At 41.9% G+C, this 20,000-nt stretch overlaps 1 protein-coding gene across 1 annotated transcript in view; it reads left to right on the top strand.

The window, feature by feature from the left end:
- Nucleotides 1-20,000, top strand: part of LOC105904915 (potassium voltage-gated channel subfamily KQT member 4) — a 72,075-nt gene that overhangs the window by 41,223 nt on the left and 10,852 nt on the right. Inside the window, exons 3-11 of the mRNA XM_031585976.2 lie at nt 30-156; nt 1,018-1,193; nt 2,207-2,332; nt 3,088-3,198; nt 3,291-3,386; nt 6,792-6,880; nt 7,824-7,949; nt 12,608-12,834; nt 14,765-14,864. Of these exons, the coding sequence (XP_031441836.1) occupies nt 30-156; nt 1,018-1,193; nt 2,207-2,332; nt 3,088-3,198; nt 3,291-3,386; nt 6,792-6,880; nt 7,824-7,949; nt 12,608-12,834; nt 14,765-14,864 (1,178 nt within the window). The remainder of the gene's footprint in view (nt 1-29; nt 157-1,017; nt 1,194-2,206; nt 2,333-3,087; nt 3,199-3,290; nt 3,387-6,791; nt 6,881-7,823; nt 7,950-12,607; nt 12,835-14,764; nt 14,865-20,000) is intronic.

Below are 20,000 nucleotides of genomic sequence, written 5' to 3'. Positions count from 1 at the left end.
TGTTTGTGTGTTTGTGTGTTTGTGTGCAGGAGTTTGTGATGATCGTGGTGTTTGGGCTGGAGTACTTCGCCAGGGTGTGGGCGGCAGGATGCTGCTGTCGCTACCGAGGGTGGCGGGGCAGGCTGAGGTTTGCCAGGAAGCCCTTCTGTGTCATAGGTAAGTGTCTCTCTGTGTGTGTGTGTATGTGTGTGTATGTGTGTATGTGCGTGTGTGTGTGTGTGTGTGTGTGTGTTTGTTTGTGTGTGCACGTGTGTGTGTGTGTGTGTATGTGTTTGTTAGTTTAAAAGATCTACAGGCAGACAGAGTGTAGGTGTGAGGTGTGACCGTATGTCTGCAGGCAATTCATCATTTCCCCATTTACTCCTCCACTGTTTAGACTTCTCGTGATGATGTTTATTTACATCATCTTACTTATTTTCACTCTCTCTGGCTCTCTTCTCTCTCTCTCTCTGTTTTACTCACTTACTCGCATGCTCTGTATGTGGAATATTTGTGTTCTGTGTGGAATTTATAATGTACAATATGCTTCCTAGCTATGTTATTAGTATCCATACTCTGTGATTGTATTATAAACTCAGTATGTTTGTGTATACTTGAGTATCTTCCGAATTTATCCTAAATCTGCATAGTAAGGGCATATTCAGTCATATCCATATACCAAGTATGTGCTCAGTGTGAACAGTGGCCCTGTAAATGGACTGCATTTATATAGCGCTTTTTTACTCATAGAGCACACTAAGCACTTACCTCACACATCTACCCATTCATACACCGATGGCAGAGGCTACTATCTAAGTTGCCAACCTGCGCATCGGGAGCGGTTGGGGGTTCAGTGTCTTGCTCAAGGACACTTCGACACTTGGTGAGGATGAGTCGGGACTGAACTAGCAACCTTTCCGATTGTTAAACTAGTCCTCTACCTCCTGAACCACTGTCACCACTGTACACACTGGAGTATATACCTGAATGTAGCATGTACTCTGTATGTAGTGTGTACTCTGTGTGCTTTGTCCGCAGACTTCATAGTGTTTGTGGCGTCGATGGCGGTGATTGCTGCAGGAACGCAGGGTAACATCTTTGCCACGTCGGCCCTGAGGAGCATGCGCTTCCTGCAGATCCTGCGCATGGTGCGCATGGACCGCCGGGGGGGCACCTGGAAACTACTGGGCTCCGTCGTCTATGCACACAGCAAGGTGCACAGACACACACACACACACACACACACCACAAACACACGCACAGGCACACACAGACACACACACACAACACACACACACACACACATGCACACACACACACACACACACACACAGACACACACACACCGCACACACACACACACAACGCACACACACACGCATACAGACACACACACACACACGCACACACAGACACACACACACACGCACACACAGACACACACACGCACACACACGCGCACTCAGACACGCACAGACACACACCACAGACACACACACACACGTACCAACACATATACACGCACACAGACACACAAACACATGCACAGACACACATGCACAGACACACACGCTCAGTCACATACACACAGACACACACGCACGCACACAGACACGCCTGTTCGATCAGTACTTTCTTTTTCTGAAGAGAAACAATTTCTCTCAGTTAGGGACTTTTGTTAAATGATGTAACGCACACACACTCACACACACACACATGCACACACACACACATTTTGTGTGCCATGCCTGCTTGGTTGTTCCCATTGGAGTGACAGTGACTGAATGGATTTTTGATCAGTTGGGCTCCGGGCTAAGAGGTCTCTATCAGTCATCCCAGGGGAGAATAGAGCCTGTGTGTCCTCTATCCTGTGTGTGTGTGTGTGTGTGTGTGTGTGTGTGTGTGTGTGTGTGTGTGTGTGTGTGTGTGTCTGTGTGTGCGTGTGTGTGGAGAATAGAGCCTGTGTCCTCTATCCTGTCTGAGTCCTGAAGGAGTTTGGCAGACACACAGATCAAATGTGTGTCATAACATCCAGCGTAAAGCAACTGAAAAGAAAAACCCACAAAATCACCACTGGCTAGTTTAATTATACAGCTGCATCGCTGCCAAACCCTCAGTCATGGACTATTGCCTGATCCACTGTCTCTCTACCTCCCTCCCTCTCTGGCTGTCCTTCCATCTCTCTCTCTTCTCTCTCTCTCTCTTTCTCTCTCTCCCTCCTCCTCAGGAGCTGATTACTGCCTGGTATATCGGTTTCCTGGTGTTGATCTTTGCCTCCTTCCTGGTCTACTTAGCAGAGAAAGACGTCAATGACGACTTCTCCACCTATGCAGACTCCCTCTGGTGGGGAACGGTCAGTACCAGCAAAGACTCCATAAACAAACACCACACACACACACACACACACACACACACACACGCATACCAGCAAAGACTTATCCCAAGGCTCCATACACCGCTGGGTAGCATCACTCCGGTTTAGACACGGGACAAATGCATCACATACCCACAAAGACTTATCCCAAGGTTCCATACACCGCTGGGTACACCGCTTTTAGCCATGCCGGCTAGCTAATCAGGAGTCGTGTAACACAAAGCCCTCAGCCATCAAGAGGCTTTCTATTGATGTAGCTGTCAGCCTTGGCTTTTAACCCTCTGTAGCTGACCTGACAGTTTTGTCCTTCCTGAGGTGCCATGATTGCAGTTTAGGGTGAGGTTTGGTGTCAGGTGAGTGGCACACAAATAAACTAGTTAGAGCTTCGCTGTGTAGACCTCACGGTGTAGTACTACACTACTCACTGCTCTGTAAATGAGGCATAGTTTCTGTTTTGGTGGAATAACAGTCGCAAAACTCATTCTGTTGTGTGACATAAAATCTAAATGTGACACCTTGATGAAGAAATGAGGTCATGTTATTTTTGGAGATTACACAAATTCAGTTCTGTTCTGGGTCACACAGTACAGTGAAATTCATCTGTTGGCTTTTAGCCTTAAAATTAAAGGCTTGTTTATTAATAAATATAATAATATTGTTTAATGTTTATTATAAGGCTTATTAAAGGCTTTGTTGTGTCTGTGTCTGTGTCTGTGTCTGTTCTGCTCCTACAGATCACCCTCACCACCATCGGTTACGGCGATAAGACCCCCCACACCTGGCAGGGACGCCTGCTCGCAGCTGCTTTTGCTCTTCTCGGGGTGTCCTTCTTCGCTCTGCCTGCTGTGAGTCTGCTTCCCATGGGCCCTCGTCTCCATCACTTTTGCCACATCACCAATCATAGTTGAGCTCATTGTGTTGTGCCGGTTCCTCCTAGGGGATCCTGGGGTCAGGATTTGCCCTGAAGGTACAGGAACAGCACAGACAGAAGCACTTTGAGAAGAGACGCACACCTGCAGCCAACCTCATACAGGTAACGCCCTTATGTCTAAATGCTGGTGCAATATGTCTTATTCAGGCAGGGTCCAGAACCCGGCGGTTCTTTAAGGTGGAGGGTTTGATGTAGAGCAGACCTGGGCAAAGTGCGGCCCGTTGGCTGTTCCTGTGCGGCCCGCGGAGGTCAATTGTAAATTAGGAATCAAACGTAAATACTAGTGCTGTCAGTTTAACGCGTTATTAACGGCGTTAACGCAAACGCATTTTAACGCCGTTAATTTTTTTATCGCGAGATTAACGCGATTTAAAAAAAATATATTCTTTTTTTTTTTTTTTTTTTTTTTTTTAGATTAACGCTCTTTTTGGCCTCGCAAACTGTGTAGTAGGCTAACGTTACAGTTTGAGTGAATGGTGAGCGCGATACGGCGAAATGGATGATAAAAAGCTTCTGAATGGAAAGTTTACTTTTAAAAGTTTTGTTGTGCAAAAGAAGCGAGCTTCACTGTTGTCTGAAAATGTCAACAGGCAGCTGGCTGAAAGCAAAGAAGTAGTAGGCTTACCTTTTATTGGTAACCTAACTGTTACGGTTAATTGTTTCTGAAATAAGAGGCCTGATTGCTATGTTCCCAGAAAACTTGAAACAAATTAAATATTAAGCCATGGTTTAACTGCACTATAGGCTCAGTCCTTGTTTACCTGAAATGTGCACTTTCTAATTTTATTTTGTACCGCCCTGTTTGGCAATGTTGGTTTTCAATAAAATAAAACATTTGCATAAAGCAAGCCAATCCACTTTTCCATGTTGATAAGGGCATTAAAATAAAAATAAAATGATGGAAAAAATGAATAAATGAAGGGACATTTAGAATAGATAAAAATTTGCGATTAATCGCGATTAATTTTGAGTTAACTATGACATAAATGCGATTAATCGCGATTAAATATTTTAATCGTTTGACAGCACTAGTAAATACCTGTATTTATTATACGGCTCTTCAGAATGTTCCAAAAAGTTCCTTTGATTTGAATGGGCCATCCCAACGTTCGCAGGTCTGTAATTTCTTTATATTCACTGCTGCGAAAAATGTATGACTGCTGTCATTGGCAACAGGTTTTGTGCTACTAATTCACATCTTTCATATCATTCCGCAACGCAAGTAGTCCGGTCATTTAACGTAACTGAAAGTCAATGAAACTTGAAGTCAGAAGGTGGGTTGCTTCGCATTTGCGTGAAGAACTAAACAGCAACAAAATCATTAAAAAGAGGTATTTTGGAGAAATGTCTTCTATTGTTTTGGCAAGTAACCGTATAATAAGCGGGATATTTTTGTATTTCCGTAGACCTACATTCGTGCGTGTGGGCGTGCCTGCGACCAATTGCGCTGATAAAAATTGATATTACTATTAATTTCTATACTTATACTATTGCATTGCAAGCTTGCTCTCGTGTGTGTGTGTGTGTGCCATGTGTATTGATCGTCTGGGAACACCTTTAATCAGGGGCGTTTCTAGGATTAAAAGAAAGGGGGGGCTTAGCCCCAAGGGGAGTGGCTTGTTTGTGCGCAGAGCGCGCAGCAATTATTTTTTGGGGCCCATTTGGGGCCGCGGATATCCATTGTTTCAGACAGTTCATAGATTGTTTCAATCAGAAAGAGTGTGATTTTGCTCTGTTGTTTTGCTTGCATTCAGTATATGATAACACAAGAGACAGAATTTCAAGGTCATAGTGAAATTTGACAACACAAATGTGAACTTTTCTCAAATAAAGAGAGAAATAATTGTCCTGCTTGTAAAGGAAAGACGGATAAACTTGCTTTCCTATCCGCTCCCAAATACTAATTCTTGAGTTGTTTACTTGTTTTATTATGAGCAGAAGGGAATACGATTTTGATCAACATTTACATCTATTTTGTTGTCCCTGTAGTTTTTACATACCAGTGATATTTTATGCTCATTTGGACACTATCACTGAGATAAAGATGAACTAGTTCAGTGTCAAATACCATTCAATGGGAAAAAAAAACATGAATAACAAAATTTAAAAAACACGTTTCAAGAACATCTTAATTATCAAATGATAAATATTGTATGATGGGCTGAAATGGAAGGCACCCAATGCATTCACTAAAATCAAGTCAAACTAGAATTCACTAGCATTAATTGATTATAAACAACAACATTCTATAGGGACTGAAATTATTGTTTCGAAATACTAGAGAGATATATTAATGCAAAGAATAGACAGATGTCGATAGTTATTTCTTGTATTTTGAATTCGCCCGTTCACACTCTTGCTCACTGGAGACAGTTTCTAACAAATTAGCTAGCTAGCTAGCTTAGTGTTAACTTAGCCCGCTACAATATTCCCTTAATTTACCTCAAGTAAACCTACATTTAAGCAGGTAACAATCGTTAACAACTACAGATAGCCACATTCTGTAACTACCCGTACTTACAATTTCACTCCTTGCATCATTTACTTTGAGCTAAACTCCTTGGCTATAATCCTGGCTGTCGTTGAAGAGACGTTACTTGGCAGAGTGAGAAAGCCAGCGCAGCAGTCTCCGCAAGATCCCGGGGTTTATATCGTTAAGTATGATGATAGGCTATTGGATTGTAATTTGAAGGGGGAGAAAACATACAAACCAGAACGCACGCACCTATGTAACATGTTAGAGTTATAAATAACTTGTCCATGTGAGAAACAATTGTTTAATTTAATGACATCACCAAAATAAAAAATAAATATATATATGCCAATAATGCCAAATAATTTGGGGGGGCTGAATAACTGAAATTATTGCTGCAGCCCCCCTAAAATAGGCCTAACGACGCCCCTGCCTTTAATACTGCAAAAACATGCTCATTTTCAAAATCGTTTTGGTGAATGTTGATTAAATGTTGATTAAATAATGTTGCCGTTTTTACTATGCCTGCACCAATTTTTTTTGATAGCCTAAATGCAACATCTACTCTTACCAGTAGCAGTTAATCAAAACCATACAATTTAATGTTTTTTTATAAAGAGATACAACTTATATTGAGCAGAATTGAGTTCAGCCTATTGGTCCGGCCCTCCACAACAGTCCCACTATCTCATGTGGCCCCTTGGGGAAATGAATTGCCCACCCCTGATGTAGAGCCTAAGGGTTCCTGTATAAGCACAAGACATCTGGTGCTGCATCATGGGAACTTTTCTGAGTGGCTTTGCTTACATTTCTGCTTGCTGATACTATATGATAGTATAGTATATGCTGATATCTAAACACTGTGAGACACAAAGAGATCATTCTTTTCCAGATCACAGAGAAGTGTGTTTAATTGTAATTGTATATATGTGTGTGTGTGTGTGTGTGTGTGTGTGTGTGTGTGTGTGTGTGTGTGTGTGTGTGTGTGTGTGTGCATGCGTGCGTGCGTGCGTGTCTTCTTCCCTCCCTGCCAGGCTGCATGGCGTCTGTACTCCACAGACGCCCAGCGTTCGTACCTCACAGCCACCTGGTACTTCTACGACAGCATGCTGCCCTCGTTCAGGTACGTAGCCCAGCCAGTGAGCCCCATCCCTGGACGGATCCATGCTGCCATGTGCCACCTGCCCAAGTCATTGCTTCCCCCATCAATTCATGTCTACTCAGGGGAGAGATGTGTAGTATTGGAAGTGACAGATTATGTTGATGTTTTCCGGACATATTGTCAATAGAGAGTGTTTGCCCTTTGCATCGTGGTGTGTTGCCATATAACCTATGTCTACAGATCTTTGGATTTTAGGAGGCTTTTTTAGTGTTACACGCTCACACACACACACACACACACACACACACACACACACACACACACACACACACAGACACACACACACACAGATGTACCGACTCAAACACACACATTCATGGGCACACTCATGGGCACACACTCAAACACACACACACACACACACACACACACACACACTCAAACAAAGATGGACACACTCATGGACACACACACACCCACACACAGACCAACTCAATTCATCAACATGTAATTATCTTGCATTGATAATTGATAATAAGCTTGCAAGCTTATTTAGTTTATTTGGTTATTTAGTCTAGTCAACATTCTTCTATTTTTGCAAAGTTTGAAGCCTTTATTTGACTAATTATGATTTATTTTGTACAGATGGGGATGAATACTGTCAAATAATTTCAGTTGCACTACTACAGAGACATATTTCAAAACAGAACAAATAAAATAGTTCAAACATCAATATAGCAAAAAAAATCTGTGATGATTGGTGTCTTTTGACATTTCCCAAAAAGCACATTAAATTACTTGAATCAAACCAGCCAATTACTGAGCAAAATCCCCATCTTTCCAAAAAAAAACCTGCTGATGTATTTGTTTTGACTTTAATTTTTCTTGATTTGTTGTCATTTATTTTTTTCCCTTATTTTGTTTGCGTGGGTTGTTTGTTTTTGTTTGTTTGTTTGTGGCTCAGGGAGCTGACGCTCCTGTTCAGTCACCTTCAGAGGCAGCGTAGCACCAAGAAGGTTCTGCTCAACTCATACCACACGCTGCTGTCCGGCCTCCGGCCCTACAGCTCCCCCTATCTGTCAGGGGACAGGTACGCACGCCACTGCTGCTGCCGCACTCCAACTCTACAGGACCCCTGACACAGGCACACACACACAGAGATACACACACACACACATTCACATGTACAACCAGAGATACACACACACACATTCACATGTACAACCACACACACACACACACACACACACACACACACACACACACACACACACACACACTCACACACACATTAACACACATACAATTTCAGACACCATGAGTACTACACACAATCTGCACCTACACACTAAGACAATATATACTGAAAGTTTTACACACTGCATACTTACATACACAGAGACACACAAAACTTTTGTCCATATTGATAGAAAAAGAAGTAAGCAGGGGTGCGAATCTTGAGGATGTTGTCATAATGAAGAGTGACCAAAGATCTGCCTGATCAGCTGTTTGTGTGAGCAGCACACTGCACATGAAAGCAGATTTTAGAACATGGCTATATTGTTTTTACATTCATCAAATTGTGTTTACCTAGAGGAACTGGCTACAGGAATAAACCCTCATCAATTGTGTGTGGAAAGACAGTTAGGGAACCTCTTATCACGTGGCACGAGAGTCTTGGCTTCTGGTTGTGTGTGGGTGTGTGCAGTGCTTTGTGGTGTAACCCATTTTACTAACACTGCTCTTAATGTGTTTGTGTGTGAATGTGAATGTGAATGTGAATGTGAATGTGTTTGTGTGTGTTTGTGTTTGTGTGTGTTTGTGTGTGTTTGTGAATGTGAATGTGTTTGTGTTTGTGTGTGTGTGTGTGTGTGTGTGTGTGTTTGTGTGTGAGAGAGAGAGAGAGAGATAGAGAGAGAGAGAAAACAAAATTAGAGAGATTGAATGGGAGAAATGTGAATGTGTGTGTGTGTGTCTATGTGTGTGTGTCTATGTGTGTGTGTGTGTATGTGTGAGAGAGAGAGAGAGCGAGCGAAAGTCTCCTTGTGTGTTTGGTCTGCTTGTCTGCCATCTCTTTTCACCTTTGTTCATCACTATCACTCATGACATGCACTCTCTTCCTTCTCTCTCTGTCTGTCCATCCCTCCTCTCCCTTTTCTCCAACTTTAATGTTTCCATCTACATCTCCAATCATCCACCCTTCCATCCATCCATCCTTATCATCTTGTCACATTCAGGAACGCTGACGTCACATGCAGGTGTGTTGGTGCTCTGTGGCCAGATGCTGGCTTATATGGTTGATGGGCATTTTCATCAAAGTTTATTTTGTGTGGCGTTTGCACGTCTTGTTTGGTTTTCTTTTTCCTGGATGAAGGAAGCTTAGATCTATGGACTGATGTTGGTATTGACTAAAGTGTAGAGAACAGATTGACTACATGTAGGCATGTGACATCCTAACTTAGGCGGAGGATCCACGGATCAGAGAGACAGTCCCATGGGTTCATGTGCTGGGGAACCGAGGCATGCTCATTGTCCACTGACCTGACCTGACCTGCTTGCCTCTCACAAGACACTTCTTCCCTGTTTCCATGCCTCTGCATTTCCCTCTTTCCCCACTCTATATCTGTCTCAACCCTCCTCTTAACAATTGATAAGTTGATCAGTTGATCAATCGATCAGGACACAGTTACCATGACTGGCCTTGCCACAGTGTTAACTAGCACTAGCAAAATGGCATCTGTTCCTGGATCAGTTGTTCAAATCTAGAGAAGAAGTCTTGAACTCCCATCAGGCGGAACTCCCCAATCCCCCCCCCCCCCCCCGCCCCCCTCACACCTCATGCCTCTCCCGTCTCCTCCTCCACTCTCTGGCTCCACTGCTCCCCTTCACCTGTTCCTCTGCCTTGTGTGTCTCCTCAGTCAGCTCGTTTCTAAAAAGCGGGGTATCTTCCGGATTCACGCTGGCCGCAAGCAGAGGTATCCAACGGCGATGCTGCACAAGCAGGGCACGCTCTCCAACTTGCAACCCACCAACCCTGCACCCCCAAACCACTCCTGGTTAATATCCAGGAATCTCCCAACCTTATTGGTTCAGAGCAATATAATATTTCCTTATTAGGAAACTCTTATCCTGTCAAAAAGCTCCCAAATTCTAAACGTGTAGAATTTGTGGACATTCTGGGTTTGAATATTCTAATCTGGAACATTCCCCATTCACTGTGAATGGACCTCAATGTTCTGCTCTGGTTCAATAATGTTTAGAAAGCTACTTTAATGCATGAACAACATAATGAATTAAAGCCTAATCTGAGAAGCAAAGACATTGTTGGATGCTCAGAGCATTGCCTGTTTGCAGAGCAGCAGCAGGAGCTCTGGTTTGCAGTTTTCACTTTGCCTGCGTCTTTGGGTCAAAAATACACCATGAGTTCAGGTTGGATGGCAAATGCTGAAACATTTGGAGTTCATGGTTTATTTGGTCTGAATGTCAGCCTGGATGGGCCACAAATGGCCTGGAGATTCAGTGTACCAAGTGTCCTTTAATAGACTTTGCATCCTTCAAAGTAGGGATGCACCGATACCACTTTTTTACAAACCGATACGAGTACGAGTATTTTTATTTGTGTACTTGCCGATACCGAGTACCGATACCGATACTTCTTAGATTTGGTCTCCATGAAAGTGCAATTAATTTGGAGGCAGATTTTATTTTATCCTCTGCAGATTATGTCAAGCCTATAGTACAAAATTAACAGAAGGCTATCCCAAGCCAAAAATAAACAGAGCTTTCTGGTTTTAACACACAAAAAAAGCCTTCAAACAGACAATATCATCACATTAGACTAAATGCAAATATAACCAAGTAAGGCAATTCAATTTGCTGCATAGTTAACAACACAGTCTGCTTAACAAAAAGTGAACAGAACTATTACTGGATTAGCACAAGAGCACATTTCAGTTACAAAAGGATCAGAAGAATCTCCTGCTCAAGTACACAAACAATCACTTAACCTATGTGGCACAGTCTTTCTCTCTACCTCTCTCTCTCTGTGTGTGCGCGTTTTTTTCTTTTGCAAGACGTCAGTTAAGATTGGTTGCTTCGGTCTTGCGCCACTAGCATCAGTGAACTCTGTGTACTTAGCACTATGGTGTGTCTTTAGATGTTTAATCAAATTGCTTGTGTTAAACAAAGTACTTTCCTTTCCGCCCCTCGACACCGTAGCAGTGCAGATCTTACACTGTGCCTTACTCCTGTCGTCGTCATTTATCTTAAAATGAGCCCAAATCGCCGTTAAGGCAGCACAGCGGAATTGCTAATCGCTAACGAGATGCTAGCAGCTAAATTTAGCGAAACCTGTATACTGAAATACTTTGACACTATGACAAACTTTCCTAACACAGTCAAACATCAAGCAAATGCAACACAAGACGGCAAATAAGCTACTTACTAGTCTGGCAGAGAGTGGTAGGACAGGTAGGACAATAAATCACATTTTGTGTCAGCATAGCCCGGCCAGTTTGATGCAGTGAAATACTGATGAGTGGTATCGGTGCTTGGTATCGGCAATTCAAAAACGAGTACGAGTATTTTAAGGAAGTATCGGCACCGATACTGGTATCGGTATCGGTGCATCCCTACTTCAAAGGATGCACTACTTAATAGTCTTAGTAGGCTACTTAGACTGATGACTGCATAGTTAAACCTTGTCCTGCACTGAAGCATGTTATAGTATCTTTGCCTGTGGCATGGATGAGCCGTTCAGAGAATGTAAATGGGTGCATTGATGATCTCTTGTATTGCCTAATGCATTTGCTGTGGAAAACTGATGAGAACTTGTTTCTGGACCGTGTTGCATGTGGTCAGTTTCCTAGAGAATGCATATTTGCCCAATTCGGGTCAGATGGAAACAAGTTTTTTATTTAGATTTTTCTGTTTCGAAGTTCTAGGATTTTCCAGGACTTTCATGGACCTCTGAACAGCTTCCTGAAGAATACCTTTTTTTTTTTTTACGCATATTAGCGGCATGCACAGGATTAATTCAACTCTCTCCCCCCTCCCCTTCTAGTCCACCTGAGCGCTTCAAGCCAAAATGCGAAAGTTGAAATGCTATTTCTGCAAGCGCTTCCCTCGGCTCTTAAAATATTTATACAAACTGCTGACCGAACATGCCGAGCATATCACAGGACACCATGGGGCATGATGAATAAGATCTCCCTTGTTTGCTCAGCCGTGATCGTATCGGCATCACAGGCCCAAGCACCAAGTGCTTTTGTCAGTGAAATTTTAGCCATGTTCTTCGTGGACCACAAGAAGTAATTCATGGTGTGTGATGCTTGGAGAGTTTAGATTATCTCATGGAGCGTTTAACTCTTTTTTCCCCTTTTCGGATTGCATTTTGTCTGTCCGCCACCATCCGAAACTAAAAGAATATGTCTTTTAACATATTAAACCCTTAACCCTGAAACCCTTTAACATATTAAACCCAGTCAGTCTGTCTGTTTATCTAACCATTCTGTTGTGTGTCGTCAACCTTGGCTAATATATATGTTTGTATGTTTTTCAAACGTGGACAAAGTATGCAGAAGGAGGACCAGTTATACATAATGAGATTGCATGACTTGATGTAATATATTTATGTTAACATTGACTGGCTTGTGCTTCAGCTGAGAGACAGTGAAATTACCTGTCTTGCATGATTTACTCATAACTTCTTGGAATATGCACTCACTTGTGTGTCTCTTGTGATGGCAGTAGTAAAATGGGATTTCGAGACCGGATAAGGATGAACAATTCCCGTTCATCCCAAGCCATCCGGAACAAGGCCTCACCCTTGCCTCCTGGAACTGATCGGCATTCGCCCAGTCAAGACAATGTTGCCGAGGCAACTAGTCCGGGAAAGGTGCAGAAGAGCTGGAGCTTCAATGACCGCACCCGCTTCCGCACATCGCTACGGCTAAAGCCAAGGCCTCCAGTTGATGGTATGGCATATGGTGTGCACGGCATTCCTTAAAGGTGCTATATGCAAGAACATTAAACTTTAAAACATTAAAACAACTTTACAACATTAAAAAAACAACTAAAATAACGTGAATAAACTAGATGTACCACATAGCGGTGTGTAATATGACTGCCACATGAAGTGAGAGAATGTGCAAGGATGAAGTGAAACTAGGAAATAAAAACAGTATTGAAACTATATATAAACATAGAATAATATATATTTATATATACATGTAATATAACCTTGTAAAGACTGACATATCCAATGTTAGGCTGAAAATCTTTAAAAAAAATTAAGTTAAAGGATCTTTTGACAAAATGCAAAAAACAATTACATATATAATGTTTTTTTGTATCATATTTGATACATCAGACCTTTATGACAATTTATTAATTTCAAAATATTTAAGACACCAAAACATTTTGGAATATTTCATGTGGGTTGGTTCTTTTTTTCAAACAGGAACCTTTTTACAACCTTTTTATTTAGCATTGTTTTGACTTATTACAGTGCCCCCTGTGGTCGAATTATGCAATATTTTAGCACCACCTTAGTAAGGTACAGTATCCTGAGTCATCATGAATTGCAATTTATTTATTTAAGCCTCGGAAAACACATTGAGGAATAAGACCCTCATTTACAATGGTGCCGAGGGTACAATGAAGAGTTAATACATTGAAGTAAAAAAACAATTAAATAAATAAATGTGCATATATATAAAATAATACAGGAATACAAGGGGAAAGTTCATAAACAACAATTTTAAAGATTCAATAAAATACTATGGTTAAGTCAACTAACAGTTACAATCACTGCAGGAGAAGTCAGTTGTAAAGGAGATAAGATTCGATAATTCCCTTAATGAAATAAATGTGCACAACCTTAAAGATTTTTGGAGCTCATTCTAAATGTAGGGTGCCTAATAACAGAAAGCTGTCTTCCCCAATTTAGTGTTAACATGACAGTTTTTCAGACAGGGCTGGCCAGCCAATCTTGTTATACAGAGTACAGTGGTGTGTGCCATAGCAGTCTCCAGTGATAAAACGCAGAGTAGAATGGTATACAGCATCCAGGGATTTCAGTGTGCTTTGGGATGCATTCCCATAAATAACATCACCATAGTCTAAAACTGAAAAACAGACTCAATAATGCGTTTTCTGGCTAGGAAAGTGAAGCAGCACATATTTCTATAGAGAAACCCCAATTTTGTTCTTAGCTTTTTTACGAGGTGATTCACATGTTCTTTAAAATCAAGCTTCTCATCAACCCAAATGCCTAGGTACTTATAGCTGGTGACCCTTTCCAGAGCGGTACCATTTCTAGAGCAGAGTTTTACAAAGACACTCGCTGTATCATATTTCATACTTGATATATTTACCTTAAATACCTGATGTATCATATTATATTTATATACATTTTCATATATAGATAGATATCTTTCAATGTAGACATTTTTCATGCCTCCACCATCCTGGCCGAATTGTTTGGTTACTTCTGCGATGGAGAAGAAGTAGGGGTGGACAAACCTAGAGATACAGTACCCCCAATTTACTTGGAGTGTGGAGTATGAAATCATTGGCTCGCTAGAAAACAGATAGCCAGACTAGCATATAGCACCTTCAAAGTACACTCACTCATGCAAACCCTAACACACATGCATGTGCACAGCACACACACTTCTCCCTTACTCTTCCTGTTCCTGTTATCGTCTCACCATGGCTCACTCCTTTACAAACAGTCAAATATGTTTATCTGACTGCCTATTCATAGTAGGTTCTCTCTTTCTCTCATGGTAATCATATTCTCATGTTAATCTCTCTCTTTCTCTTTCTTTCTCTTTCTTTCTCTCTTTCTCTCTCTCTCTCTCTCTCTCTCTTTCTCTCTTTCTCTCTTTGTCTCTTTCTCAGTGGAGGCAACAGGAGAGGAGAGCACAGAAGATAAGCCCTACTGTGATGTCACCATGGACGAGGTGATCCCTGCTGTGAAGACTCTGATTCGTGCCGTCAGGTGAGTCCCACACTGACACAGGTGTCCCGCCTCACACTGACACAGGTGTCCCGTCTCACACTGACACAGGTGTCCCCTCTCACACTGACACAGGTGTCCCACCTCACACTGCCCCCTCTCCCCTCAAATGCCGTCAGGCGCAACCCATACAGAGACACTGGCCCTTCTCCCATAACCCCCGGCTCCCTGTTCCAAAACTTGCTGGAAAGTGGAATGAGAGAGTTGATGCGCTGCCTATACTATAGGTTCACCAGGAAGGAGGAATACCCCACAAAGTTATTTTATAATTAAGGGAATCATGCCTTTATGATTGAGTTGTTTCAGACAAAAGCATTTTTCTGTGAGAATGACAGGACTGTTTCAGAGAAAAAAATCTCAGGGGGGGCAATTTTTTTAATAATGATTAAGGCGACCCATTCAGTAGGTACATTAAACAAGACAATTGTATCAATTTGTTGTTAGCTGATTAACTCATACAACAATACCTTTTTGTCCACTAGATGACAGCACACAACATAAAGATTTCCCTTCTAGCTTCATAGAGTAGCTAGTTACAGGTGGAAACCTATGGAAGAAAGTTGCATCCAGGAGCCTTCATAAGCAAACATGATGTGGCTCCACATTAAATGATCCCACTTTTTCATTATCCACATGTCTCAAATGTTGTACGATGTAACATAGCTTAACAGGACACATGATATGTCCAGTAACAACATAAAGAAGGTCAAAACCAACAATATTTATTGACTGATCTTGAAAGTATTGGCTTACAAGGGCAAAATAAGTCATCACATAGGAAATAACTCTGTGTTAGTGCAAGAAGCGAACATTCACACTGTGAAACCTATGAAAAGTGACAGTGGTATATAGACATACAGACCGCGTTAGCCACTTCACAGCCTGCTAGCCACGATTTTCTTTCGTTCCGATTCTATGATGTAGGATTTTCCCCCCTTTGTAGAAACATGTTGAATGGATACATTTGGTCTAGGAAGTCCTAATTGTTTTGTTGTCAATTTATCTTCATTAATACACCGACTTAAAAAGAGTTTATTTCAAAGAGCTTTTGTTGCACTGAACGTTAGCCATCTTGACAGAATATGCCTTGACCGAAGCCGTTTGACGTTCTTATACGCATATACGTCCTATTACGTATGACGAAAGCATGGAGGGGCGAGCCCTCCCGGAAGCCATAGAGAATGCATTGAGAGCCCTGTTTTGTGAAAAAAATTGATTTAACATGAGTCAATGAGAGAGGTCTGGGGCGATTTCCATTTCGCCCCAAATCGCCCTAAAAAGGGGAGGGGCCATTGAAGCACGACCATTTGCCTGACTGTTGCCTGACTGTTGCCTGATTGGACAATAACAATCAGAAGCAGATCAGACGGTCTAATGGTAGAATCTGACAGAAAAAAAAACAATTCCTTTCCCCGTAGGCAGTGCGTCGCCCCAATCGCCCTTATGGACAGGCCTGTGTCCTTTAAGGGTTAAACTGTGAAGCTAATGCTAATGCCCAAGAACATTCCCATTTACTGTACATAAACTCTTAATAATAAGAGGTAATTATCATAATGTTTGTGTTTGTATGTGTGTGGGTATTAGGGGTGTTAACACTCACAATATAAGAAATCCATGTTTGAACCATAGCTGAGTTTGGTTGATCTCACAGTTCTGACCCCATCACACAGTGGGTTTGACACAGCAGGCATCTGACAGTCAAGAGAGAAGTGGGGCGTTTTGGTTTTGTTGTAATTAATCAAGTCAACAATAAAAATGCACACATTCAGCAGTTTGTACTCTGCAGATGTAAGCCCTATACTATAGAATAGGCTTCACCAAATCAGAGTCCTTGGGGGTTAAGCACTTTTCTGAATTGGCAGGTAGTTGAAAGGATATCCGCCAATTACTACCTGGCACTGTGAAAACAACCAATTATCAGAAACAAAGAGTAGCATTTTTTTCTGTTTCTGAAACAATGCTGCTGGAAACTTAAGTGATTCTGCATTGTAGTCCATCTGCAGCATACTATTTTGGGAGATATTTTTGTTATGTATTTTCTAGTGCTGTCAAACGATTAAAATATTTAATCGCGATTAATCGCATTTATGTCATAGTTAACTCAAAATTAATCGCGATTAATCGCAAATTTTTATCTATTCTAAATGTCCCTTCATTTATTCATTTTTCCATCATTTTATTTTCATTTTAATGCCCTTATCAACATGGAAAAGTGGATTGGCTTGCTTTATGCAAATGTTTTATTTTATTGAAAACCAACATTGCCAAACAGGGCGGTACAAAATAAAATTAGAAAGTGCACATTTCAGGTAAACAAGGACTGAGCCTATAGTGCAGTTAAACCATGGCTTAATATTTAATTTGTTTCAAGTTTTCTGGGAACATAGCAATCAGGCCTCTTATTTCAGAAACAATTAACCGTAACAGTTAGGTTACCAATAAAAGGTAAGCCTACTACTTCTTTGCTTTCAGCCAGCTGCCTGTTGACATTTTCAGACAACAGTGAAGCTCGCTTCTTTTGCACAACAAAACTTTTAAAAGTAAACTTTCCATTCAGAAGCTTTTTATCATCCATTTCGCCGTATCGCGCTCACCATTCACTCAAACTGTAACGTTAGCCTACTACACAGTTTGCGAGGCCAAAAAGAGCGTTAATCTAAAAAAAAAAAAAAAAAGAATATATTTTTTTTAAATCGCGTTAATCTCGCGATAAAAAAATGAACGGCGTTAAAATGCGTTTGCGTTAACGCCGTTAATAACGCGTTAAACTGACAGCACTAGTATTTTTCCCTATGTAATATCTGTAATCCCTGGTAAAGAATGCATCGGGCCAAGTGAGACGTGTTAGTGCAGCTGTTAAAACAACTATACAGTTCCATAACAGGAAGGGGATCTTTACAGCACTAGTAGTTCACATGTTGGGAAAGGGAGGTTCTCTCTGTGTTTGTGTGGACTGGTGGTGTATGTGAAAGAAGGTGTGTGTGTAATTTTGTCTATTTCTGCGTTTAATTTACTATATATACTATGTATAGTATTCTATAGAGAGATATACTGTATAGTATTCTAAAATCTATTCATTTTAGTAAGGTGTTCAGCTATTACATCCCATGTGACAAAAACAGAACTAGCACAGAGAGAGAAAGAGAGTGAAAAATACACACTCACAAACACGGACAAGTTTCATAACATTTCACTGAGGGAAGCAAAAAAAAAATGAGAGTGCCAGCAAACATCTGGGTGAGAGGCAATGGAGGCCGAAGTCCCTGGGGAGGCTGATGGCATATTGAAGCAGATTGCCTGGATGTGAGTCATCTCCTACTACTTGTGCTAGCCGTGTTAGCCTCTAAGTGTTTGTGTGTGTGCGAGTGTGTGTGTGTGTGTGTGTGTGTGTGTGTGTGTGTGTGTGTGTGTGCAATTGCGTGCGAGAACTGTGTGTCCACTGGGCATATGTGTGTGGTGTATGATCGTTTCCATGTTTGTATGTGTGAACGCATGTGTGAGCATGTCCTGTGTGTTGTTGTGTGGAAGTGCTAACATGCCAGGTTGGCAAACACATGATTTCGCTCGAGCTCACCAGTAGTGCTGAAGCATGCAGCGCACTTACACGAGACCCCAGATCACGAGATCTGTTGGAATTTGCTGATGATGAAATACGCATGTTTTGGGTTACCTTCCCACTGAGACTATTTATTGCCCTTACTGCTGATAGGCAACATTTGTTTGAGATTTTGTCCAATTTTCAAAAAAGTCAGTTTCTCATGAAGATATAAGTTACTGTTCAAAAAGGTAGTACAGGAAACATTTATTAACTTGCCTACAAAGTACCTGTGTTTTGTTCTTCATATCATAGTTATAAAACTGTATTTACTCAAAATCGATGTATTTATATAGGGGCTGTGCTGACAAAGAGAAAACCCAGAGACACTTAGGTTCTTAGTGTGTCAACTGGAGTTCCAAACCCACAATACTGACTCAGCAGGTTAGGTATATTTATATATAATTTAGAAATATATTATATTTCCAACTTGAGTAAGGTAAACGACAACATTACAGAGGCTCAGGCCTCCGGAGGGAAAGCCCAAAGAGTATCTGCACACACTCTAGTCCCAAGGCAGTCTTTTAGCTGAAATGCACTATCAACATTTTACTAACACAGTGTCTTCAATCTTTCAGCACAACATAAGACACACACAATTACATTTATTTTCCAAATATTTTCGAAAAAATCATGCGTTAAATAATCAGACCTTCGTGAATACTGTTGGGTTCTGAAGCGGTGTGGCTGGGGACTGGGTCATCCCTCACCTGGCCCGGCCCAAACATCTAAACCGGCACGAGGACTGCAGGCTGCTGAGACGCACAGGTGCGTGGGGACAGCCCGCGACGCGGGGCCACGGTGACGCACAGGTGCGTGGGGACAGCCCGCGACACGGGGCCACGGTGACGCACAGGTGCGTGGGGACAGCCCGCGACACGGGGCCACGGTGACGCACAGGTGCGTGGGGACAGCCCATGACACAGAGCCACGGCGACGCCAGGCTCTCTGCTCGCAGCCCTCCTCCTCCCGCTAAGATTGATGTCCTATAAATAAAAAAGGCAAATTATAGCGTAGTGCTGAGTGTTCACTTTGAAAGGAGGCCTGCCGTTTATCAGCCTGGCCATGGCAGAAATGTGTGGAGTTTGCTGTTCGAGCCAGTAGACATGGGTAGAGGTGTGCAAACTCAAGCAAGCACTCCCACAAAAAAACAACAACAACAAAAAACTTGCAAAGTGCACCTCCTCTTTTTTTTGGAACAAAAAAAATGTTGTTCTTTTTCTGGCTCCGTTATTGAGGGAGTGATTTATTCATAAGAGGTTGCATTGTTCCCCTCGCCCTTGACTCATTTCCTCGGCTTTCCAAAGAAAAAGGGGGAAAAGAGATTTACGAACGGTATTATTAATTTACAGCGATGCGGACCTCTCCTCAGACCTCGATGTCTGGTCCTCACTGGTTTGTTGTTTGACACCTGTGTATGGACATAGTCTACGTAGTAGACTGCGGGAATAAGCCGTGATCCTGGCGAGCTGTGAGAGTGGTTAAAGGTTTTCAGTAACGCTCAGCAAGAGGAGGTGAGTTTT

The sequence above is a fragment of the Clupea harengus genome, chromosome 19, assembly GCF_900700415.2.
Source record: "Clupea harengus chromosome 19, Ch_v2.0.2, whole genome shotgun sequence".
NCBI lineage: Eukaryota > Metazoa > Chordata > Actinopteri > Clupeiformes > Clupeidae > Clupea > Clupea harengus.
This window is presented reverse-complemented; position numbering and strand designations above follow the sequence as displayed.